Raw genomic sequence first — 24,777 nt, 5'->3', positions numbered from 1 at the left:
AGAAAGGTCTTCCATCCGTTGGTTCACTCCCCAGATGGCCGCAATGGCTGGCGTTGCACTGATCCAAAGCCAGAAGCCAGGTGCCTCCTTCCGGCCTCCCACGAGGGTACAGGTGCCCAAGCACTTGGGCCATCCTCCACTGCCTTCCCAGGCCACAGCAGAAAGCTGGATGAGAAGAGGGGCAGCCAGGACTGGAACCAGTGCCCATATGGGATGCCAGCACCACAGGCTGAGGATTAACCTACTGCACCACGGCACTGGGCCTCAGTCAGTTTTTTAAAGAAAAGCCTACTAAGTGTTAGGCACTTTCCTAGATGCTTTCTAGATATAATAATGAACAGAAATGTGCCAAGTGTCTCAAGAGTTTAAAATGTGCTAAAGGAATAAAGAGAGATAGACATAGACAGCTGGTAATGCTGGTGGTAGAGTGAGGAAAGGAAAGCTGCTATTTTAAATGGGGGGGAGGAGTCAAGGTAACCCTCTTAGGAAGTGACATCCAAGCAGCAGTGTGAATGAAGTGAAGGAATTGGAAAGACCATCAGAAATCAGGGGCAGGAATATCTGTCTATCTACTTAATTTATTTGAAAGGCAGAGTTACAGAGACAGGGAGAGAAAGAGGTTCTCCAACCCCTGGTTTACTCCCCAAATGGTGGCAATGGCTGGGGCTGGGCCAGTCTGAAGCAGGAGCTAGAGGCTTCTTCTGGGTCTCACATGTGTGTGGCATGTGCCCAAGCACTTGGGCCATACTCTGCTGCTTTCCCAGGCACATTAGCAGGAGCTGGATTGGAAATACAGCAGCTGGGACTCAAACCAGCACCCATGTGGGATACTGGTGCTGCAGGTGGCAGATTAACCCACTGTGCCATCATGCTGGCCCCAGTAATATATTTTACAGGGAATGATGAGTGCACAGCCCTGAGGAGCAGTGTGTTTGGTTGAAGGAGCTACAAGGAAACTGTGACTGGAAGCTGAGTCAGGAAGAGGAGACAGGGCAAGTTACAAGATGAAGTGATAGAGGCAACAGATCATGGAGGACCTTGGGGTCCATGTTCAGATTTTGTGTTTTATTCTGAGATGGGAAGGCCCTAGATTTTCGAGCTGCTCTGGCTGCTGAATAGAGAATAGATTGCATAGAGGCAGGCAGGGATAGAACAGGGAGACCACTTAGAAGGAATTGTAGTAATCCAGGCTGGAGATGATGACAAGTGAAGTACATCATTATCTCCCAGGAAGGTTGGGAGACCCAAATGAGAACATGTCGCTAAAGCTCCTCATACAACCCATTTTGCAGTGTTAGCCTTCAGCACTATCATGGTAACTGCACAGCAGGCCTATGTTCAGAGAATATGTTGATAGACAGTTTTGTCATGGTGCAAAAATCAGAGTGCACTTACACAAACCTAGATGATACGGCCTACTACACACTTAGGCTATGCTCCCAGGCCACAAACTTGTACACTGTGTTCTATCCTGAACACTGTAGGCAGTTGTAATACAGTAGTAGGTATTTGTATATCTAAACATATCTAGATATGGAAAAGCAACAATAAAAATTTTAGACAAAAATTTTTTCAGTTGTATTATAATCTTATGGGACCGCCGTTGTATATGTAATCCATAGTTGATCAAAACATTATCGTATAGGGGCCGGCACTGTGGTGTAGCAGGGAAAGCCACTGCCTGCAGTGCCAGCATCCCTTATGGGCACCGGTTCAAGTCCTGGCTGCCCCACTTCTGATCCAGCTCTCTGCTATGACCTGGGAAAGCAGTGAAGGGTGGCTCAATGCCTTGGGCCCCTGCACCCGAGTAGTGGGAGACCTGGAAGAAGCTCTTGGCTCCTGGCTTTGGATCAGCACAGCTCCAGCTGTTGTAGCCAATTGGGGAGCAAACCAGCAGATGGAAGACCTCTCTCTGTCTCTGCCTCTCTTTTTCTCTCTTTTTCTGACCTTCAAATAAATAAATCTTAAACACACACACACACACACACACACACACATTATTGTGTGGCACATGACTGTAGGTATTAATTCCATCCTTTCCTTGCCATATGCCCTCAGCCATATGTTAGGACCATAATGGGAGGTTACTAAACAGAAATGAACATTTATAAATAAATCTTTAAAAAGTGGGGGGCGACCCTGTGATGTAGTAGGTAAAGCTACTGTCTGCAGTGCCAGCATCCCATATGGGCGCTGGTTCCGGTCCTGGCTGCTCCACTTTTTTGTTTGTTTGTTTTTGACAGGCAGAGTGGACAGTGAGAGAGAGAGACAGACAGAAAGGTCTTCCTTTACCGTTGGTTCACCCTCCAAAGGCCGCTGCGGCCAGTGCACCGCACTGATCTGAAGCCAGGGGCCCGGTGCTTCTCTGGTCTCCCATGCGGGTGCAGGGCCCAAGCACCTGGGCCATCCTCCACTGCACTCCCTGGCCACAGCAGAGAGCTAGACTGGAAGAGGGGTAACCGGGACAGAATCCGGCGCCCCGACTGGGACTAGAACCCGGTGTGCCGGTGCCGCAGGCAGAGGATTAGCCTATTGAGCCGTGGCGCTGGCCTGCTCCACTTTTAATTCAGCTCTCTGCTGTGGCCTGGGAAAACAGTAGAAGAAGTCCCAAGTTGTTGGGTCCCTGCACCCATATTGGAGACCTGGAGGAAGTTCTTGGCTCCTGGCTTTGGATCTGTAGAGCTCCGGCCATTGTGGCCATTTGGGGAGTGAACCAATGGATGGAAGACCTTGCTCTCTCTCTGTAACTCTGCCTTTCAAATAAATAAATAAATAGATAAATCTTTGAAGAAGAAGAAGAGAAAGGAACATTTACAAGGGAAGGGATTATAAATAGTACCTGTGTCATTTGACTGCAGCAGACTTTTTATTTCCGGAGGACAGAGGTTTGGCACACTATGTTCACTCTGTTATCCCACCTGTCAGAGACCTAAAGAAACTGAATCTGTGCCAGAACTCTTGGGCAACTCTATTCTTGTTGAGATACTCAATCCTCAATTCTTTCTGTGGTTGCTATCTTAGATACAGTTTCAGCAGTCACTTTTACAAAGTATCTATTCAGGTACCTGGTCTTGCAAGCTGGAGCTCTCTGATACTCAGCCTGACAAGGTAGTTTCAGAGACCTGAAAGAGCTGTCTAGGAGAAATAAAGAGGTTTTGTGGTCTTTGTTTAACATTCAGTATTTTCCCTGATTAATTTTTTATTGTGATCTGAAGTTAAAAAATGCCACCTTGGTTTCTGGGTTTAGCAATTTGGGAAAGGAAGTTTTATGTATTTTGCAGCATTCTACTTGTTTGAGAAAAGCCTGTTTTGGGGACACAAAGATCTTGCATTGTTTTCTGGACTTGCTTTGCTACAGAAGGCCACTTCAGAGTCTGCTTTCTTGAACTGTACAGATGTGTGTTGGTAAACATCACTGATGAAACCATTCCATCTGACATGTCAGGATCACCTGTCCAAAGAGGGCTGCTAGCAGCCCATCACCTCCTTGTTTTGCTCTGGAAGTTTTGTTTTTTTTTTTTTCTTTTCCTTCTATTTTCTTTCTCGCTTTCCTCTTTCCCTCTGTCTGTCCCACTCACATTCCCTCCCTCTCTCCCTGTCTTTTTCTTGGGCTGTATATGTGGGTGGGGGGGCTTTCCAGGAAGTTCAGTGATGAGATAAGCGAGTAGGAAAGGTGAGTCCCTCCAAATTTCTAAGTAGAATTTGCTTTTAATAGGGATTAATTGTGTCTTATAGATTTTGTTCCTTTTGCCTTTTAATGAGTTCAATCAAGGCCTTTGACCTGGTTATTAAGATGCCTATTGGTTGGCCCTCATCCCATATCAGAGTGTTTGGGTTTGAGTCCCATCTCTACTCCTGATTCCATCTTGCTGCTAATGTGTACCCTGGGAGACAACAGATGGTGGGTGAAGTACTTGGGTCCCTGCCACCAATATGGGAAACCTGGATTAAGTTCATAGCTCCCAGTTTCTGCCTGGTGGAATCCCAGCCTTGTGGGTATTTGGGGAATAAAACAGTACGTAAAAGATATCTGTCTATCTCTCTCAAAAATGTTTTTAAAAAGTGAGATCAGGGTTGAGTGTTTGGCAGAGTGATTAAGATAACACTTGGGGGAGCCGGTGCTGTGGCCTAGCTGGTAAAGCCACTTCCTGTAGTGCTGGCATCCCATATGGATCCCAATTCAAGACCCGGCTGTTCCACTTCTGATCCAGCTCTCTGCTATGGCCTGGGAAATCGGTGGAAGATGGCCCAAGTCCTTGGGCCCCTGCCACCCACATGGGAAGACTCGGAAGAAGTTCCTGGCTCCTGGCTTCGGATCAGCACAGCTCCAGCCATTGCAGCCAATTGGGGAGTGAACCAACGGATGGAAGACCTCTCTCTTTCTCTCTGCCTCTCCTTCTCTCTCTGTGTAGCTCTTTCAAATAAATAAATAAATCCTTAACAACAAAAAAATGTCACTTGAGATACCTGCATCACATATTGGAGTACCTATATTCCTATTCTGACTGCTTCCAATTCCAACTTACTGCTAATGTGCACCTTAGGCGGCAGCAGGTATTGGCTGAAGTGTGTAAGTTCCTGCCACTTAGATGAGAGACTTGGGCTATGTTCCTGGTTCCTGGCTCAGCCTGGCCCAGCCCTGACTGTTGCAGGCATTTAGAGAGTGAACCAGCAAATAAGAGATTTCCTGGGATGTCTGTATCTCTCTTTCCCTTCCCTCTGCCTTTCAAATAAAGAAAATAAAAGCCAACAACAACAAAAACCAGCATAGGGTCCTACCTCTGGAAATGTCTGACTGCTCTGGCCTCCATCCAGGGCAGTAAATGGACTGAACCAGTCCATAAGAGGGCCAGTTCTCTTCGGGAACACTGAGACCTTATAGTGTACCTGCATTTTCCAGTTGTTTTGTCAATATGTATTTTTCCAGTTTTTATTTCTCAAACCTACACATCTGTGCTAACCAAAATATCACTGAATCATAGTAATAGTTGGTAACAAATTGTTGCTACAGATAAAGATGTAGATGTATTTGAACCAACGTGCTGCTAATTAAATTGCTTATCTATCTAAACCTGGGCCTGTGCTGCTCGTATCATATCTTCCTTGAATGAACTGCCTTGTGTTCCATGACCTTGTTTTTGTATTCGTTCCAGTGTGAGCCACTGCCCCTTCTTGTGTTGATGCTGATCTGCCATGCTAGCCTGTCTACCAGGGCCAGGTGACCTGTCCTTTCAGCTTCCTTCTCACACGCAGATGAACACTGGACTTCAGAAATGTAAGTAATAGTTATCTGGATTCCGAGGAAAAATCTGTGTTGATCCTTTGCTTTGTTATATGTTTTGGCTGTTTTGGAAGCCAATGGTACATTGACCTTGAATTTTGGTACCTCTGTGGTATAATTTACCAGAGACAGCATGAAAGCAACTGCAAAGTTTCTACTAGTCAGCAATATGAGAGACCCTTTTCTGATCCATCAGAGATCCTCTTTTTTAAAATTATTTATGTACCTATTTTATTTGAAATGCAGAGTGACAGAGAGAATTTTCCATCCGCTCGTTCACTCCCCAAATGGCTGCCATGGCCAGATTTGGGCCAGGTCAAAGTATCCAGGAGCTTATTCTGGGTCTCCCACATGGGTGGCAGGAGCCCAGGCACTTGAGCCAGCTGCTTTCCCAGGTGCATTAGCAGGGAGCTGGATTGGAAATGGAGCAGCAGGGAATCGAATCAGTGCCCATAAGGGATACTGGTGCTGAAGGCAGTGGCTTAACATGCTAAGCCACAGCATGGAACCCAGAGATCTTTTTAAATGCTACAATTCCCAGCAATAGTTATAAGGAGCCTTATGAGGAATGGAATGAAAATTCACAGTCCAGATTATTTACTGTATCTCTGAAATAAACTACACAGTTGTGTTGTTCTGAGCTTGGGGTCCACTATACCATGGAAAATTCACAGTCCAGATTATTTACTGTATCTCTGAAATAAACTACACAGTTGTGTTGTTCTGAGCTTGGGGTCCACTATACCATGGAAACAGTTTCCTATGTCTTCGCTGGCTGCCTTCTGAGCCAATGTGACTTCAGTTCACAAGTAAAGGAGCTTTTGCCCTCAGACAGGCTGGGCTCTGTGTCTCTGGCATTTTCTTGTGAATATACTTCCTACGAAATTGAGTCATTGAAAACTGTCTATGATTTCTGTCTTAACTGCCTGGAATTAAGCATTATACTTTGTATTTTCCCACGTTGCTGCCTTCTAACCCTGTATTACATGATAGGCAACGAAAAAGATTTCTATTCCTGGTTCATTACCATGGATAGTATCTGTATGTGTAAAAATAGCCCTGAATTTGAAATAGGCCTTCCTTTGAGAGCAAAAAGGGGGAAATCAGTAAGAGCCAGGCTTCCCTTCAGTAGGAAAGGGCGCTTCAGCTTCAGCACCTGCCTGCCTGAATCCTCTATGATGGGTTAGCAAGTTTTTTCTGTAGGTTCTGGATAGCATATATTCTTAGTTTTGTAGGCCATATGTTCTCTGTTGTTTCTACTCAGTTCTGCCATTGTGGAGCAAAGACATATGTAAACAAATGTGTGTAGCTGTGTAAAACTTCTTATCAAAACACAGAGCAGCTGGACGTGACATATGTCCTGACTCCTGTTCTGTGAGGTCGTCATCAGCGGTTAAAAATGGTCTGGCCTCTTCATTTCTCTGAGGGAATTCAAGACTTAGAGCACGGCTAGCTCTGGATTTGCCTGATGAGTCTGACTTTGCAATGACAAAGTTGAAGGTGACAGTCTTGCTTCCAACTCATGGAGCTGCAGGCAAGCTCTGCTATACAGCTTTCTCAACCAGCCTTCCTCGTGGTAGATGATGAGTGTATGACGAAGTTGTATGTGTTCCCTGGCCAACCAAATCAGCGTGCTAACTGCATTGTGCCTACTTCTGAGCTCCTAGGGACTCAGCGAGCCAGAGAGGGAAGCATTCAGTAAGATGACAAAGATAAACTCAGTTTCTTTCTTCTGGTTCCCTTAACACAGTCTGACAGAGTCACCAGAGACAGCTGTGATGTCAAAGGAAGGAAAGGCAAACTGGCAGCTTTATCTTGGTGCTGACATTAGGTCTCTACTTCCTTCTTCCCAAAACACCCACCAAAGAACCTGTGCCAACTACTGTCCCCAGATCTGGATTCAAGAACCAAGGTGGTTTCAGGCCCACATGTCCAGGAAAGGGACAGTGTGTTTGATCTCCTCCAGTTATCATTGCTATCCTGAAATACACCCGAACTTTTGCAGGCTAGAGAAGTTCATGGTATTTTTAAGCTTTTCTGCTTTCTTCTCTCCACTAAAATGGGAAAGAGAGAAAAAAGCCTGTCATGTGACTCACAGCTGTTATTAAACATTTACAGTTAAGGTGAGATGGACCCTAAGCTGTTTTCTTGGGGAACCAGCAACCAAGGAGCTGCTCAGACTTCAGGCCCACGAGCACTTAAAAACAGCGTTGTGGCTGTGCTGTTCAGCCTTTCCCTGTCCCTTGTCCTCAGGTCCAAGTTGCTGGAAACACAGATCTTGGTATCTTGTAGAATGAGATGGTGCCCAGGTATTTATGGCCAAATATGCTTTATGTGTTAAGAGTCAGCTCTCAGTAGGGAGAGATGGACCAAGGATCAGGAGATGGGAATTGCCATAGGGCAGGCTGGCACATCTTGGCTTTGAGTGGGTCCTGTACTTGATAGAGGCTACAGTTGGAACTCATGGATTCCCTACTGGAGCTTGTCTACATTGTATGATCTATGATGTTACTTGCTTAGAGAGTCCTCAGTCATTTTACAATTTTTGTTTTTCCTCTGACCCATCTTCTCTGAATGCCTCAGAAGTGTGATTTTGAAATTTTTTTCTTAACCCCAAGCTTCTATTTGTTCCCCAGCTCAGATTCAGGTATATAGTAGTGACCAAGAATTATGTACTGAGATGATCAAAAGGCTTTGGTCCTCAAACTATCTTTGAGATGACACCTTTGACATCCTTCAGAGTCTTGGGGGTCTTGGAGCAAACACCAAAATTTCCTTTTACTGCTTCTTTGCATGCCCATCTGCCCCCTAGTGGAGGGTCATGGAAAAGGCAAATAGTCCCAGTGACTGGGTAAACTCACAGAAATAATAGCTAGTGTTCGTTGAGTGTCTGCCCTGTATTGAATGTTTTTACATGTGTTCGCATTCATTCCTCAGTGGTATGGGAGGGTCAGCCTTCTTTTTAAGAATGAAGCATTAAGGGGGAGCTGGTTGTAGGACACATGAGAACTCTTTGTTCAACTCTACAATTTTTGTTTTCTAAGTTTAAAACTATTCTGAAATAAAACATTTTAAAAATGAATTGTAGAAGGTTTGTCACATGACCATTGATTGATTGGGCTAGAATTTGCCACTCAAATCAGAGTCCCAAGCCTATGTTTGAAACACACTACCTGTGCCTCTGCACCCACAGCCAATTCCCATGTGCCACCTGTATCTCTGACCTTCAACATAGAAGGATAAACAGAGGGACTAGTGTGGGGAAAGCTAGATTCAGGCAGATTTTTTTCCCCCTCCAGTGCCTGGGATAGACTAGCTGTGCTTTCTGCTATTTTTTTTTTTTTAAGTTTTTTTTTTAAAATTTGAAAGAGTTACAGAGAGAGGTAGAGACAGAGAGAGAGAGGTCTTCCATTCGCTGGTTCATTCCCCAGATGGCCGCAACGGTCGGAGCTACGCCGATCCGGAGCCAGGAGCTTCTTCTGGGTCTCCCACGTGGGTGCAGGGGCCCAAGGACTCAGGCCATCTTCTACTGCCTTTCCCAGGCCTTAGCAGAGAGCTGGATCGGAAGAGGAGCAGCCAGGACTAGAACCGGTGCCCATATGAGATGCTGGCAATTCAGGCCAGGGCCTTAACCTGCTCAACACAGCACCAGCCGCTCTGCTACATTTTAACTCCCAGGCTCATGGCCAGGAAGTCCTACAGTTGAGCTTTCCTTGATCAGGTTGCTTTGCCTGTCTGTGGGCACAATTAGCCATACCTGCTGTCCTTGAATAATGACTGACAGTCATGATTCCTGTTCATAAAGCATTTTTCAGTTTACTGAATCTCTTGAACATAGTTATTCTGTGATGTAGGAGGGCAGGTACTGCCCTGTTGGTAAATGAGGAACGATTGAGGCATGATAGTAGACAGATGATGAAACTTTGAATATAGATTTTTGTTTTCTTCTTTTAAAAAAGATTTATTTTTATTTATTTGAAAGGCAGAGAGGAGGAGAGACAAAGAGATCTTCATGATGGTTCATTTCTCAAACGGCCATACTGGCCTGGGCTGAGCCAGGCCGAAGCCAGGAGCTGGCTGCTCCCTGCTGATGCTCCAGGGAAAGCAGCAGAAGACAGCCCAAGTCTTCGGGTCCCTGCACCCAGATGGGAGACCCGGAAGAAGCTCCTGGCTTCTTGGGTGCAGGGGCCCAAGGACTTGTGCCATCTTTTACTGCTTTCCCATGCGCATTAGCAGGGAACTGAATGGGAAGTGGAACAGCCAGGACTTGAACTGACACCCATGTAGGATGCTGATGTTGCAGGTGGTGGTTTAACCTGCTGCACCACAGTGCTGGCCCCTCTCTAACTTTTTGTAAGCACAGATTTCCTAGTCTCTGTTCTGTCTTGTTTGTGAATGACACCATTGGTACAAGAAACTTAAGTAAGTTGTTTATGAAGCTGTGGTGTCAGGGTGCCCATGTGGGGCTGTGATAACAGTGTTGAGGAAAATGTTTGTGTTTGTGGTTTTTTTAAAGAGTTGGGTTTAAGTCTGGTATGTGCTGCTGTTCCAGAATTTGGCCTCTGTCTTGTTCAATAGTTTATCTCATTCTAGAGGTCATTCCTCAGTGTAGATACTGAAGCCAGTGTCCCTCCTCCCTATTCTTAGTTTCCTTTCATTCTGGTTCCTGTATTTAGCTGCTCTATTCATCAACTGTCATTGGAGGCAGGGCATTTCACAAACATTTCCTTTGTGTATGAGTGTCTATTCTCTACTCAATAAATAAAGCAGACCTGTAAATATGTTGGACTAGTACTTTGACTGTCTCTGTCTACATATACCCTTTTTGCTCAGGTCTGCCATTTTAAGCATAGGACAGAATCTCTCTGGCCCTCTTGGACTTGAGCATTCTTTTCCTCCTTCCAGGAGTAGCAATTTCTAAGCAGTTGCTACCGGCTAACCAGCAATGTCACCAAACACAGGCAGCTGTGCCCTTTTCCTTCTAACACACTCACTAGCCTGCTTCTGAGTTGATGCTCAGTGATGTGACTTTGAATGGAGTCTCCTTTGGGCCAAGGCCAGCAGAGGCCACAAGCTGGGCATTCAGAGTGGGGTTTGTCCTTGATCTGTCCTGGCTGCCCTCTGCAAGGGAAGGAAGTAGGGAGGGAAGTCAGCTAACAGCCTGGGCTCCCAGCCAAGCCACTCTCCTTCTGCTTTGGGCAGTCTGTGTACTTACTCATTCAGCAAGCATTTATTAAGCACCTTTTGTCTATACTCCCTCCGAGAGAGAGGGAGAGAGCCAAGCAGAGACCCCTTGCAGGAGCCAGACATCCTTAAAGAGCTCTTGTTCTCAGAACATTTTCCTTTTTGACTGGAAGCCCAACATCCGCTGGAGCCCCCTGATGGGAGGCAACCGGAGATGGGAACAAAGAGACTGTTAACATTAATGAGGCACAGTGAGTGGGTATTTCCGCAGCCTCTAGAGGAAGGCAGGTTTTCCTCTTTCTTTTTGGAAAGTGACAGCTGACATGGACCAAATACAGACTATTTTTGGCTCTCGGGACTTAAAATGCTCTGAATCCTTTTTCTTAATTCCCGCTGTCCTGTCATTTGTTATCATCCTCCACTAGCAAATAAATAGAGCCTTTTGATCTTTGCCCAGTCAAGCATAGAATCAACTGTAAACAAAAGTGAACTTGTGACATAGGGACGGGGGAGAGACGTTGGCAGCTTATTCCTGTGCTCCTGAAAAGGAAGCTTCCTGTCTACTGTGCCAAGATTGATACCACCACCCCCCCCAACAGGCCTGGTACTCCAGCTGCCAGGGCACAGGGGAAAGCTGATGCCTCTTTGGCCTCTGCAGCTGAGAAGTCACTCTGGCTGTCCTTGCTTTTAGAGCATCATAGGAAAGGACCTGAGTGGCCACCAAGGGCCCTGACAGGCAGCTCTGCTTAGAACAGGGGTGGGGAAACTTTTTTCAACAGGGCCATTTGGATTTTTTGTGGGCCACACAAAATTATCAGCTTAAAAATTAGCCTGCTGTGGATTTATTGAATTTCGAGTCCTGCCTGTAGTTCCTTGCCCTGGGACTAGACCAAATGATTCTGTGGGCTTTATATGGCCCCATGGGCTGAATATTCCCCACCCCTGCTGTGGAACCTTTAGATCCCAGACCAGCATGGGCAGGTGGGAACTTAGAGTTCCAGGCCCTGCAGTTCTCTGTAGCGGAAGAAGAACTCTTGGTTACTGCTGTGAGAACTAGCATGTTCTGGCTGTGATGTGGAACTTTGAAAGTTGCTTTGCTATTCTGATCTTTACTTTCTCTACTTGTAAACGGGAATCATGATGCTATTTGCCTCCTAAAGCAATAGGAGGATTCGTTAAGATAGCCCCTCGCCTACTTGCCACAGGCCTGGCGTGCTGTGAGGGCTTCCTCAGCTTTAGCAGTGCTTGTTGTGGTGACCGAGGCTGCATCTAGAATGAAGGCCACCAATGACAACATAGCTCTTCCCCCACACCCTGCCACAGGCCCTCGGCAGGGAATCTAGGTGGGCTGGTTGGCTTGGCACTGATGAGCTCCCTCTCCCTCTTTGCTCTCCTTCCCCTTCTCTCTCTCTAGGGGACACTACACAGAAAATGAGAACTGCTCACTATCCTACCCCAGCCGAATTGGACGCGTATGCTAAGAAGGTCGCAAACAACCCACTGACTATAAAAATCTTCCCCAACAGTGTGAAGGTTCCCCAGCGGAAACACGTTCGTCGTACTGTGAACGGCCTCGACACATCAGCCCAGCGCTACAGCCCCTACCCGACTCAGGCTGCCACCAAGGCAGGCCTGCTTGCCATTGTCAAAGTGCCAGCCAAAAGCATACTCAAGGACTTTGACGGCACCCGAGCCCGATTGCTCCCTGAGGCCATCATGAACCCCCCAGTGGCACCCTATGCTACTGTGGCACCCAGCACTTTAGCTCATCCCCAGGCCCAGGCTCTGGCCCGCCAGCAGGCCCTGCAGCATGCACAGACCCTGGCCCATGCCCCTCCCCAGACGCTGCAGCACCCTCAGGGTATCCCACCACCCCAGGCACTGTCCCACCCTCAGAGCCTCCAACAGCCTCAGGGTCTGGGCCACCCTCAGCCCATGGCCCAAACCCAGGGCTTGGTTCACCCTCAGGCCCTGGCTCACCAGGGTCTCCAGCACCCCCCCAACCCCTTGCTGCATGGAGGCCGGAAGATGCCAGACTCAGATGCGCCCCCAAATGTGACCGTGTCTACCTCAACTATTCCCCTTTCGATGGCGGCCACCCTGCAGCACAGCCAGCCCCCGGACCTGAGCAGCATCGTGCACCAGATCAACCAGTTTTGCCAGACGAGGGCAGGCATCAGCACTACCTCAGTGTGTGAGGGCCAGATCGCCAACCCCAGCCCCATTAGTCGCAGTCTGCTCATCAATGCAAGCACTCGGGTGTCGACCCACAGCGTCCCCACACCAATGCCTTCATGTGTGGTCAATCCCATGGAGCACACGCATGCGGCCACAGCTGCATTGCCTACCACAGGCCCTGTCAACCTGCCCACAGGCATCTCTCGAGCCCCCACTGGCTACACTAGCGACCTCAAGCCAGTCGCCTGGAACCAGCACCAGCTGGCCCACCTACAACAGATGTGCAGCGAGGCTGGTGGGACACCAGCCCCTGGCCTAACAGGCAAGCATGCAGCAGGACGCGAGTTGGCAGGGCCTGGCTTTGTGGGCAAGGCCCCTGCCTACCCGCAGGAACTCTGCCTGGCACAGTCCTTTCATCTGAAGCCACCCCTGGAGAAGCCGACCCCATCCCCACCAGTCAACGGCCTGGCTGCCCCACTGGCCTACCCCAATGGTCACTATTTCCAACCCCTGTGGAACAACATTCTGCCCACTCCCAATAGCGACAGCTCGGGGTCTCAGGACCTCGCCATGCCATTCCACAGTGGGCAGCCCACGGGTGCACCCCTCGACTGTGCAGCAGCAGCCTCTGGGGCCCACTACCGAGCAGGGACTGGGGGTGGGCCAGTGGCAAGCCAGAACAGCTTGATGCAAACAGTGGATTACCTAAGCGGGGATTTCCAGCAGGCCTGCTTCCGAGAACAGAGCCTGGCCATGCTGAGCAAGGCCCAGCGAGCCCCTGGCAGCCGAGCCCCTGATCCCACAGATGGTCGGAGTCTTCATATTCAGCACCCAGGGTATAGATAGGAAGCCCCGGTGTCCTCTACAAGCAACACACCATACATCACCCTCCTAGGTTTAGTCTTACTTTTAAATAACTGGATAGTTTCAAAGTTTCACTGCTCCAATGTGATCACTCCTAGATGTCTGGGAAAGGGAATTTGGTGGGATATAATTGAGGACGGAAAAGGGGTCCTCTCATCCTCCCCTCTGGCAACTTTCTGTTTTTATGTTAGAACCTAACCACAAACCCTGATTTTTCTCTCTGTTCCCTGCCTGTCCCCTCACCTTGACCATTTTGACCAACCTCCTCCCATCTTCCCGAACCTCTCTGTTTTCCTTAGGACTGAAGTGTAGGCTAAGGGAAAGGCCCTAGGTGACATAGCCGTAGGTACCCGGGCCCCTGAGCTAGGCCTCTCCCTGTCTCTTTGGGACTAAGAAGCCAGACTTTCCAAGTGCTCTGGAAGCGAATTCTTTATTTGCCCAACGATCTTAAAATCAAAATTGACCCATTATTTACTTCCTCCCTGCTCCTTTCCATTCCTCAAGGCTTTGTTTTGTATCCACATTGATCCCGGAGCCTCTACGCTGTTCCTCACCACGCTGGACCACAAGGGCATCCTGCAGGTATTTGGCCATAGCCTTGAGACATGGGGGGAAAGTCTATCTTTATATTGACGTCTTGGTCCCTGACTCCCCTTTCCAGATGTGGGCAAGAAGTGCATGCCCAACTTGCTCTTGCCTTTGTCCTAACTTACCTGCTGCCCTCATCCCTTACCCTTCCTTTCTCCCTCTAAAACAAAAAAACAAAGAAACAAAAAAATAAAATAAAAATAAAAATAAAAAAAAAAACACAAAAACCCTACACTTACTTGAGGAATTAGGTAGATGAGGGATGATCACATTGGAGTTTGGAATTAAAAACACCAAAAAAAAAAAAAAAGTTAAAATACATTTGGTTCTCTCTACACTGGCTAAGAATATTGCTCTACACTGTAAGTTTTAAATGTCATGTTTCTGTATGAATGTAGTGTGGGTTTGAGTAGCATTGTGTATGAGTGGCCACAGGTACATTCGCTCTCTAGTCACCTCCCTTTGCAGCCCCTCAGTTTAATGGAGAAAGAAAGAAAAAAAAAAAACACAAAGCCTTAAGCTCTTTGAATTTTTCCTTCACCAAATGAGCATGGTTCTAACAGCTGGAGGCCGGCCTCTATTGGACACAGCCCCTCCCACCCCTGCCTGTTCTTAGCGCATACTCTCATCCACCCACTCCATGCTCAACACGTCTCATTCCCAGGTGGCACGTAGTTGACTAGAAATTTAACGCTTTTCTGTAACTCTAAATTTAGATTATGTTTTATTGTAAATTTTTGCACCCATCTCTGTTAAAGATGCACAGTTCGGCTTTTTTTTTTTTTTTTTTAAACCAAGTGAGCCCTTACCGTTCCTCTTGTCTCTGGGGAATGTGAACTGATGTTCTTATTTAAGATTCTGGGTTGTGTTTTCTATCCACTGTTCTTTAGCCAGAAAGCCTAGTGATCTGAAGCAGTGTGACTGAAGACCAGTTTTTAAATTATATGTTGGCAAGTTGCCTTATATTTAAAAACAAAAAAAGGGAAAAAAATGCCTGATTGTGTTATGCCAAATGATAGCAACATGAAATCCTAATTTATTGTTCCTTATTGTTTTCTTGCCGTCTGTGGTCACTGGTACCTCCTTGCCCTAAGCCCACAGAAGCACCTGCAGCCTCTGGCACAATGCCTCTGCCAAGGTGTTGGCCACCGTCTCACCCAGGGCCCCCTGCCCATCCCTACTTCTCTGAGTCAAGGAGCACCACTGTCTCCCCTGAACCCGTGCTTGATCTCCATACCAGATATTGCTGTGATCCCCCCCCCCCCAGCGCCTCTCCCCAAAAGGTGAGCTGCCATTTTAGGAAATCGGACCAGACACCGGCTTGGGGCTTTCAAACAACCTCAAACCCATCTCTTCCTGTGCAGGGGTGCAAATCTCTGAAGCTAACTCCCACCCCTAGTCTGCATGGAAAAATGTACTGTGATCTCCCTGCCCCCAACTGCCCTCGCCTTTGGTGTGAGATGTTTCCTAGTTCCTGAGTCCCTCTGCCCCTCTGCCAGCCAACCCCCAACCAGCAATAAGGGTCCAAGCCAGGGCCTCCTGTCCACACTCCCTGCGTCCATCCCACACTGCCCATTGGGGATACCTGGATTCCCCACTCTATCCACACACTGTAGCATTCATTCTCCATCTCTCTCACCTCACCTGTGGTGGTTTATGGGTGCGATGGGGTTTTTAAGATTATTACAAACCAGTAAAAAGAAAAAACTCACCTTTTGACCTTGTCCTATTCGTTTCATGTGAATGTTTGGAGTAATTTTTCTTCTAACAATTTCTGTCACGTCTCATCCTCATTTCTCTAAGGGGCCCCTGTAACCATCCTAGTCAAGAGCCCTTCCCAGTCCACTGTCCCAGGCTAGGTTCTGTGTTGGGTACAGGCACAGGGCTCCAGTTCGGTCAGTGCCTGGGGGAGCCCCGCTGTGCTGCCTGGAGCTCACAGTGGAACTGATGGGTAAGTATGGTTTGCTGCCTCTCCTGGTCCTGCCACTTGGACTCAGTGCCTCACTGAGAAATGAGGACCCAGTTTGCTAATGAGCCGACTACAACCACAGGCCTCCCCCTTTTTCCACCTCCAGTGCTTTGGAATCCTGAGTGCCTCTGACAGATGTGCAGTATTTCATATGCAACATGAAAACTCATTTTCTCATGCATTCCCCTCTTTTGTCAGCAAGGGGGGAACCCCCAAGAGCTCTCTTCTTCAGTTACCCTCCTCCTTGTCTGCTGATTGGGTTTGAGCTAAGATGTGGTGGGAGAGATTCCACAGAATCTGGGATTCAGGGAAGGTGGAATCTGGCCCTGGGTAGCAAGAGTCAGCAGGTGGCTTCCTGAGTGCTGATAGTTCACTCTTCTCTCCTCAGCATGCCCTCCGCTGCGGGGTGCCCATGTGTGAGAATGCTTTGCCACCTTTGTTCCTCATGCCACCCTGTGAAGGAAGCCACCTCCTGCCTATGTCAGATGAGGCCTGAGGTCAGCCTGGGGTCACAGCACTAGAGGGTAGAGGGGTGAGCCCAGCTTCCCCTCAAGTCAGATTCTTGGGCCGAAGTAGGTGCTTGATGAGTCCAGCTTACAGTTTGGTGCAGAAACTGCCCTGAGTTCTGCAAAGCAGAATGGAGGGCCAGGCCTGCCAGGTGGGCTGAGAATGGGGCTGACTAGAACTGCATTGCACACAACTTGAGGCGGCACCATGTGTTCTGTATGCACGTAGCCTGTAGGATCAGGGGAGTTTTATCCAGGCTGTCCAGCTCCATTGAGATGCTGGAAGGGTGGTTGCACCTGTTACTTGAAGGCATTTCTCCTGCTCTCTGTGGGGGCCCATGGTTTTCCCTACTAGTTTCTGGGCATCATTGTATGATGGGGACATTTCCATTCTCAGGTGGGCAGTCAGGGCCCTATGTCTTCCCCTAGAGCAAGGACCCTATGGTCCCAGGCTGGCTGGCTGATGGCCAGTCCTGTCACCTAATAATTCATCTCAGCCTTGATGTGGAAGGAAAGAACTACAGCCCTTGGACTTTGCTTCACTAGGGAAGTTCCCATACCCTGGGCCTCTTCTCAGGGCTAGCTGAGAGGAGTACAGCACTTTATGCTGACTGGTTCATTTAATCGTTACTGCAGTCTAGGTAGTGAGCAATATTCATTTTACCTGTGAGGGTTATTTGCCCCGTTGTAGCTAAGTAGCTTGCCAAAAGCAAGAGTAAAGACCCAGACCCAAATCTCTTGCCAAATAGAGGATGCTAGCCTCTAGGGATTGCTGGCATTTAAAACAGCCCAGACCCTGCCCAAAACCAGCAGAAGGATCACTGATAAGCCAGTTCAGTTCTTGGTTCTCAGCTGATTGATGTATGTACAGAAAGCAGAAGAGCTAGGGATGAAAAAGATGGAAAAATCCCAAGTAAGAGCATTGTAAAAAGGGGAAGGCAGGTACTTGGCCTAGTGATTAAGCCATCACCCTTCCCATACTGAGTGCCTGGGTTCAAGTCTTGACTCTGCTTCCCATTCCAGTTTCCTACTAATGTGCACTCCAGGTAACAGCACAAATACTTGGGTCCCTATCATTCACATGGGACCCCCGGATGGAGTTACTCCCTCCTGGCTTCAGCCTGGCCCAGCCCTGGGTGTTGCGAGCATTTGGGGAGTGAACCTACAAGTGGGAGCTGTGTGTCTCAGATAAAAATGTAAACACTTTGTGGAAAAGCAGAATTAAGAAATGATTATTTTGGTGCAAAATTTAATGCATGTGGTGTCTTCAAAGAGTCCATGGGACATGCCTGTTTCGAAAAAATTGGACTCCAAAATATTCCGCACCAAAATACACATTTCCCCAGGGCTTTGGAGTTCCTTAAGCACTTTTAACTCTGCCAGGAACATGCATGATTTCATTAACTTCAGTACAGCCCATTAAGATTGGCCCTTTTATTATGGTGATAAAAGGTATTTCACTCAACTATTGTATTAGATGAAGTACTGCACACAAAGGGCTTAGCAGTGTATCTTCCCAAGAAACTACAAGTGGTAGCTATTACCATTAGACCGAAACCTGCCAAGGCAAAGGTGGTAGTCTGGACGAGTCTGGGTTCAGGACCTGTACCCCCTTCATCTCGCCACCAGAGGGCAGCAGCAGGCGGCTGTAGTTCCCTCGGCATCCACGAGAGGGCGGTTCCCGCCGGCAAATGATCCTGAGGGCTGGCAGCACCAGCTTTTCTCTGATCCTTTGCCTTCCGGGCCCTAACCAACCCAGATGAGTCAGGCTGGAACGAAGTTAATAAATACAATCCAAGATTTATTAAAAATCAGGGCTCCCCTGCTGTGCCCTCCTGGTACTAAGGAAATAAATAACCAGAAGGGGCACAGCCAGGGAGGAGAAATCTGATCTCAAGACAGATTGTTTTAACAGCCCCCCCTCCCCTTCCCAACTCCCACCTCCCCCCTATGGCTCTTGGGATATAGCACCTGAGCAGGCACCCCAGTCCAGATAGTGTGGCTGGCACCAAGGCGTGTCTGCCCTGCCCAGGAGAGGAGACAGGCCCTTGGATCACATTTCCAGCCCTTAATGATCCAAGACCTGCTCCGCCCAGGGCCCAGGGCTGAAGCACCAATTGGAGGCACCTGAGGGTGGTGGCGGGGAGACTGGGTAACAGAACCTAGGCAGCAGAAGCAGCTGAAAGAGGGTCCGGCCCCCTCTCCAGAGTCAGCCAACGTCTGGCTGAGGTGACCGCCCATCCCCCTCTCCCCTAGAGCCCCTGCTGGCTCTGCGCTCAGCTGAGGATCTTCCTGGGAAGTTCAACAGAGGCACGGATGAAGACGGCATCATCTCGCACATAGTTCCGCTTTCGGATATCCTGGTGGGAGATGAATTTGGGGTACCCAAAGCCCAGAGAGCTCTCATCCAGAGAGCCACGCCATGTGCCTGGCTTTTGGAAGTTCTTCCAGTTTGGGTCAGGGTGGAAGGTCTCAGTGACGTGCTGTGGCTTAGCCAGCCCAGGGTCGCTCTGATCCAGCAGGGAGAAGGTGACACGGCGGGCAAAGGGCCACTCAAGGAGATTGTCAAAGGCACCCGGCAGTACGCGGATGTAGAGGGAGAGATGTGTGCCCTCACCACTGCCGTTGCCATTGAGGAACGCAGACACCTGCAGCTTGTAGCCGTACTTATGGGTGTAGAAGGCTGGGCTGAAGCACTCAAGGTTCGGCTTGGCCTTGGCCTCCTGCAGCCGCCGCCCATAGCTGCCAATCTTCCAGATGAGCACACCGTCGCTGCCCACAGACAGCTCCTCAAGCTCTCGCCGCAGCTCCTGCAGCTCCTGCCGTTGCCGGCTCACCAGGGCACACATCATGGCCAGATGTGGCTTCACACTCTCCTCCACGTGTCGCGCCATCGCCAGCTTAGGGCACTGTTGGCAAAGCCCCAGGCCGTGGAAGAAGGGAAGAGAGTTATCAATAGGGGAAGGCCCAGAGAGAGGTAGGTGTGCACCCAGGGCGACAGGCAGCTGGCTGTCGGTGAGGAAGACAGGGTGCCAGGAAGCTCAGCCTCCCTCTAGGGGCTGCCGGGTCAAAGCGGGGCTGGATGGGAGGGAGAAGGGGCACCTCACCCTGTGCTTGCAGCCGGAGTCTTTGAACGGGCACAGCACCAAGGCGGTGCTGCAGCTGTCCTTCAGATGGCCTGGCAGGTCCTCCCGGGCCACGGTGCCCACACCACACTGGTTGGGGCAGGGCACAGGCAGCCGTGGGCACTGGTATTGGTGGCTCTGGGGCCGGAAGCAGAGGCGCAGCGGTCAACAGCCTGACTCCCCATCTCCTGCCCCACAGCCCGCAGCCCACAGCTCAGGAAGGCCCTCACCTGGATGGTATCAAAGACAAACTCCTTGGTGCAGTAGGTGCAAGGCTGGGTGCGCTTGGGGCACTCAGAGGTGGCATGCTGGGCCAGCAGCCGCCGCATCATGCGGGAGCCGCACTTGTTCTCACAGTATACGCTCTCTTGGGGGCACATGCCCTCGTGGCTCTGGAAATGCCACAGGGAGGGGCTGAGTTCAGGGCTGCCTGGGCCCACCTATCCCCCCTCTCCCCCAGGCCCCACCTACCTCATAGGCCTCTCCACTGAAGTCGCAGCCACAAAACTCGCACTTGAGGCGCCGCTTGGGGCAGTCGTGCTGCAAGTGCGCAGGCAGATCGCGGCGGCTCAGCTTGGCGGGGCAGCGATTGGGGCAGGCAACTACATTGAAGCTGCAGGTATTCAGGTGGCCCTGAGCAAAGGGCTGCAGTTAGTGCCTGCTCAGGGGAGGGGTGGTCCTAGCCCCTTCACCAGAGCCTCACCTGTAGGTGGCGCAGTGGCCCACTCCAGCGGCAGCCCTCCTCACTGTGGATGCAGCGGATCGGCAGGCCCAACACCTGGACTTCCAGCTCTGGGTCTGGGTAGATCTGGGGGAACTGGCCAGCATCAGAGTCCGCTGCTGTCCACAACTCCCTCCACAGCCCCCGTTTGGCTGTCTCGAGTCTATTTGCCACTCGGAACGCAGGGATGAAGCACACAGCAGGTGGTACGTGCAGTGGTGCTGGATCCCCGCATCACCAGTGTGACCCTGGAGAGGCGGCCCCCCCACCCCCACGTCTCTCACAATCCTCTATTTGCTTCCTCTTGGTAGAGAGATCCTGGCCCTCAGCCACAGGTCTGGCTTGCCACAGGAAGGGGAGGGGGCACTTCTTGTGGGCACAGAACAGCTCTATGCACCCCCACAGGCTGGGCACCATGCCTGCCCTCCAGGGCCAACATGGGCCTTCGTCTGCAAACTGGCCTGGTAGGAGGGAACAGGCTACCTTTGTGGGGGCTCCCGATCCCCAGGCTCTGGGTTGACATTGGCCCAGAGCCTGCTGGCTGCCAGCCTCCAGCCTCCACCAAGGGCAACAGCCTGTACCTGGCATCTGCCTAGCAGTGTGGACTCACCTTGGCATAGTCTAGAGGAAGTTGGTCCTCAGGGCATTTGAAGACTCCTTCACTGGAAGGGGGAGAGTGCAAGGTCAAGGCTCTTGGTCTTAAGAAGGGAGAGCCCTGGGCCCCACGCCGGAGACCAAGGCAGCCTCCCTCCCTCGCCAGACTGCTTCCCAGCTAGCCCCAGCTTAGACAAAAAGGCAAGGAGAGACCCCAGGACCCCAGCCCCTGTCCTGGGAAGGGGGGATTCTGGGGCCAGTGGAGGCAGAGACAGCTGCCTCAGACAGCATTTGCTCAACAGGTGGCAGCTGGCACCCCCTCCCCCAGGATGGCAGCTGGACTGGAAAAGGCACGGGCTGCCCAGCTACCCCTCCTCCTAGGGGTGTTCCCATTGGCTTGTGCTGCAAGCTGATGGGAGGGTGAACAGGATAGGCTGAGACTAAGTGCCAGGACCGCCCAGCACCCATGAAGCTCCTGGGCTAAGAACCAGGGCAAAGGTCAACTTGGGGCCACCTTACCACCTCTCCCCTACCTTCTTAGGGTGTTACTTAAAGGAGAGAAAAGGCATGCTGCCTGGCACTGTTTACATTCCCACCCAGTCCTCAGCGCCTGCCTGAGAGGTGAGCAGGGCTGAAACGTCCCCATTTTAAAGGTGTACCCAAAGAGGCTCACAGGGCACGCAGCACCTGGATATGTCTCACTGCACAGCCGACCATACAGCACCCAGAAGAGACCCAGGGGCAGGAGATGTCTGGGCAGGCACAGCCAGTGTGCTCACTGCAGGACAGGCTTCTAAAGCTTGTTGACCCTGCCCGCCGGCCGGTGGCCCTCCTTCTCTGCCAATCCCTGACTGGCTGACAGCACCAAGGAGCCTGGTGCATGCTGCCTCCTGCCAGCATGCCCTTGGTGACCCCAGCCAGGACCAGTCCCACGTGCCTGATACGGCCCAGGCAGGGCGAGGGCTGACCTGGCAGGACTGCAGGCCCTTGGGCATGGGATTCCTGCCGGGTCTGAGGCAGGTAGGTCGGAGGCAAGCAGGGGCCACGTGGCTTGGTTGGCATTTCTCAGGGCCTTGGACAGCCCATGCCGCAGGTATCCAACGGGTGCATGCACCCACCTCCTCCATGACCCCACCAGTGCCAAGAACAATGCATGCCTAGGCACTGAAGGGGTGTGCCATGCCCAGGGGGCAAAGCAGCCTTCTGGGATCAACCTGAGTAACAGCCCTGGCAGAAGTGGGGAAGAGGGGTGGGAGGGGAGGGTGGTCCACTTGGCTGCTTCAGGAATGTGCTGACTTAGCTGTTTTGGAGACAGGGAGGAGACTGAGGCAAGCCCCTGGGCTTCAAAACAGCAGCTTCCCGTACAGCTCGGGCCCAGCCAGGATAAAGACTCACTGAGGGAAATGGACCCGAGCCTGCCGGGTGGGGGTGACCAAGCCGGACCCAGCCGGCCCAACCACCTCGTCGCTCCAGAGGCCGCCGCAGCAGAGCTCGGGTGCTGCGGGCGGTGGAGGCAGCCGCAGAGGCTGCTCCAGTCAGTGCCGGAGGCCCAGGCCCAGGGGGGAAGACAGGATGGGGGGAGGGGGCTGCGGGAGAGGAAGAGGGGATTTCCGGGAGGGGGAGGGGCAGAAGCAGCGGTGAGGCGCTGAGGAGGGAAAGGGGCCTGACAGCCCCTCCCTCGCTCTTTCCCGAGGCTGTCAGGGTGGGTCAGCTGGGGGGGGGGGGGGCTCAGCTGGTCTCATCTGGAAACCAGAGGGCCAGGGAAGGGCAGTGGCGGAGACAATGGGCCGTGTGTCTGTAGCGGAGTGAAGTGTGTACAGTGCAGGGAGGAGGGGCCGCACAGCAGCAGCCCGTGCGGGAGCATCTGTGAGGGCAGGAGCCCAGGCTTCGGCACGGAAAACAAAGGGCCTGCTGAGGTTTCCGCCAGCCCGAGGAGCAGGGTGCAGCCTCCAGACAGCGGCCGGCCCGGCCCCCCGCCTCCGGGCCACGACCTCCCCGACCGTGGGCGTGGGGGGCTCCTTCAACTGCCGATCGCCATCCGGGGAAGCCGCTCCCAGAGAGGCCAGGAGGGCTCAAGGCTGCACAGGGAGCCCGGCAGTCTGATGCATACCCAAGAGGCGAGGGCTGAGAGGGCAGGGGGCGTGCGGGAGCAAGCAGCGTTCGAGCCCTGCCTAGGGACAGAGCGACCACCACCCACTGCACCACCACCCCCGGGGCAGCGTGCCTGCTCCGAGGCAGGACGGCAGGTCCAGGCCTCCCTCCATTGTGTGGCCACCAGAAGCCTGGGCCGAAATCCCAGCTCAGCCTGTGCGACCCCGGGCAAGCCGCAGCCATCCCGGGAATTTCTCATCATCTGTGAAATGGGAGAACTATAGCGGGCGTTCTCCGATTAGAGAAGCGCAAACTCCGGCAGCGTGAAGTGCGGCGCGCACGACGGGGTTTCGTGCCTCCCGTCCCCGCAGCAGGATTCAAAGTTCAAGGATGAGGCCGGTCCGGCTCTCAGGTGAGGGGGGGAAGGGCCGGCCAGCAGTCAGGAGAGGAATGTTTGCCGCCCCACCTGGCGCGGGGCCGGTGGGACCCGGCACGCCGCGGACCGGGGACTGGGGTCCTCCCTCTGGGCCTGACGTCACCGCCGGCCCGTGACGTCATGGCGGGCTCCCCTGAGGTCACGGGAACCGTGTCTCAGACAAAGGCCCGGAGGGTCTCCGGCCTGGATCCCTGCCCACGCCGTGTCCACGCCGCCACCGTCCGCCTCCCGCCTCCCCCCGGCCCGCACCTGAGGAACTCCTGTAGGCAGGTGTCGCAGAAGCGGTGGCCGCAGGTAGAAACCTGCACGGGCTCACGCATGGGCTTCCCGCACAATGGGCACAGCAGCCGCCGCTTGGGCTTCTCCAGGAACTTGTAGTCGAAGCCGGGCATGGCGGGCGGGCAGGCCTGCGGCGGGCACGGGCGAGCGGGGCCGGGCACGCGGCGGCCCCACAGCCCGCGCCTCGCTCCGGCCGCGCTCCCGGCTCCGGGCGGCGCCGACTGGCGGCCGCGCTCCGGGCCCGGCCCGCGAGCCCGCCCGCCGGAAGAAGGGGCGGAGCCGAGGCCGCGCGGTCCTAGCGCCCACCGCGCGGGCTCCCGTCTTCGGGGTCCGGCCGCGGCCAGACTCGTCCACTCCCGGAAGCGAGGGCTGGAATGAAGGATCGTGGCTCCGCTTCTCCCCGGAGCTGGGGAAAGGGGCGTGCCCCGCGCTAGGCTGGGGCGGAGGGCCCCAGGGGAGTGCGCGGCGTAGCCAGAGACGACGGGCCGCTCCACAAAGGTTTGCTTCTCCGCAGTCAGCAGCCCGGCCTCAGGGGCCGTGCGCCCCCCAGGGACCCGGGCCCCCAGCTTCCAGGTGCTAAGCAGCTAAGCCTGGCAACCAGATCCGAGGAGCCCGTCCGGGGCGAGGAGGCTGGACTGGGCGCTGGGCCAAAGGAGCCTCTGTCCCAGCCCCCGGCTGCGCCCACATTCCTTCCCCGGCCGCGGCCCTGCAACCGCGGCCGGGCCCAGCCCACGTCTTGTGGTGTGTGGCTGCCACCCACCCCACCTCTGAAGAGAGCACGCTGCAGGCAGGCAGCGGATACTTTTATTCAGGCGACTTCCAGTCTACCGGGAAACTGGTCTGGTCCAGCCAGCTCCCCTTCCCCCCTCCACGTGGGTCTGGGGAAAGGCATGGGGTGAGGAGGTGACCTCTGCAACACTGGGCGGCTCCCGCACTCCCGCAGGGCTAGGGAGGCCTCGCA

At 52.2% G+C, this 24,777-nt stretch overlaps 2 protein-coding genes across 9 annotated transcripts in view; one reads left to right on the top strand and one right to left on the bottom strand.

Annotated features, from left to right (window-relative positions):
* FAM222B (family with sequence similarity 222 member B) overlaps nt 1-15,806 on the top strand; it is an 87,953-nt gene extending 72,147 nt beyond the window's left edge. For 4 of the 7 annotated variants that reach the window (XM_008271021.5, XM_002718918.6, XM_051825414.3 and 1 more), the window contains exons 2-3: nt 5,154-5,275; nt 11,880-13,712. In XM_008271021.5, coding sequence (XP_008269243.1) covers nt 5,194-5,275; nt 11,880-13,489 — 1,692 coding nt within the window. In that variant the 5' untranslated portion in view covers nt 5,154-5,193 and the 3' untranslated portion in view covers nt 13,490-13,712. Of the gene's footprint in view, nt 1-5,153; nt 5,276-11,879; nt 13,713-14,011 lie in introns of those variants that run through there. The other 3 variants (XM_089317494.1, XM_089317495.1, XM_089317496.1) reach the window with 2 other exon arrangements.
* A 2,544-nt stretch (nt 15,807-18,350) lies between these two features.
* Nucleotides 18,351-24,392, bottom strand: TRAF4 (TNF receptor associated factor 4). 2 transcript variants are annotated; one of them, XM_002718919.6, is made up of 7 exons: nt 23,787-24,392; nt 21,027-21,078; nt 20,399-20,503; nt 20,167-20,328; nt 19,926-20,087; nt 19,678-19,833; nt 18,351-19,479 (listed from the first exon to the last, which is right to left on the bottom strand). In XM_002718919.6, exons 1-7 carry the CDS (start codon nt 23,927-23,929, stop codon nt 18,847-18,849), a joined length of 1,413 nt encoding a protein of 470 aa, XP_002718965.1. In that variant the 5' UTR covers nt 23,930-24,392; the 3' UTR covers nt 18,351-18,846. The 2 variants fall into 2 exon arrangements, with proteins under 2 accessions (XP_002718965.1, XP_089173623.1); XM_089317497.1 differs by having other exon boundaries at nt 20,399-20,512; nt 23,787-24,314.
* Between the last annotated feature and the right edge of the window lie 385 nt (nt 24,393-24,777).

This window comes from Oryctolagus cuniculus, chromosome 17 (assembly GCF_051225735.1).
Source record: "Oryctolagus cuniculus isolate XC-2025 breed Fujian yellow rabbit chromosome 17, ASM5122573v1, whole genome shotgun sequence".
NCBI lineage: Eukaryota > Metazoa > Chordata > Mammalia > Lagomorpha > Leporidae > Oryctolagus > Oryctolagus cuniculus.
This window is presented reverse-complemented; position numbering and strand designations above follow the sequence as displayed.

Excerpts from the sequence above, each read along its gene's own strand:
- TRAF4 (XM_089317497.1), bottom strand. The coding sequence starts at position 23,929 with ATGCCCGGCTTCGACTACAAGTTCCTGGAGAAGCCCAAGCGGCGGCTG. Across the intron at positions 21,079-23,786 it reads TGCCTACAGGAGTTCCTCAG|TGAAGGAGTCTTCAAATGCC; the intron begins GTGCGGGCCGGG and ends TCCCCCTTCCAG. Across the intron at positions 19,834-19,925 it reads TTGTCTTTGATACCATCCAG|AGCCACCAATACCAGTGCCC; the intron begins GTGAGGGCCTTC and ends TTCCGGCCCCAG.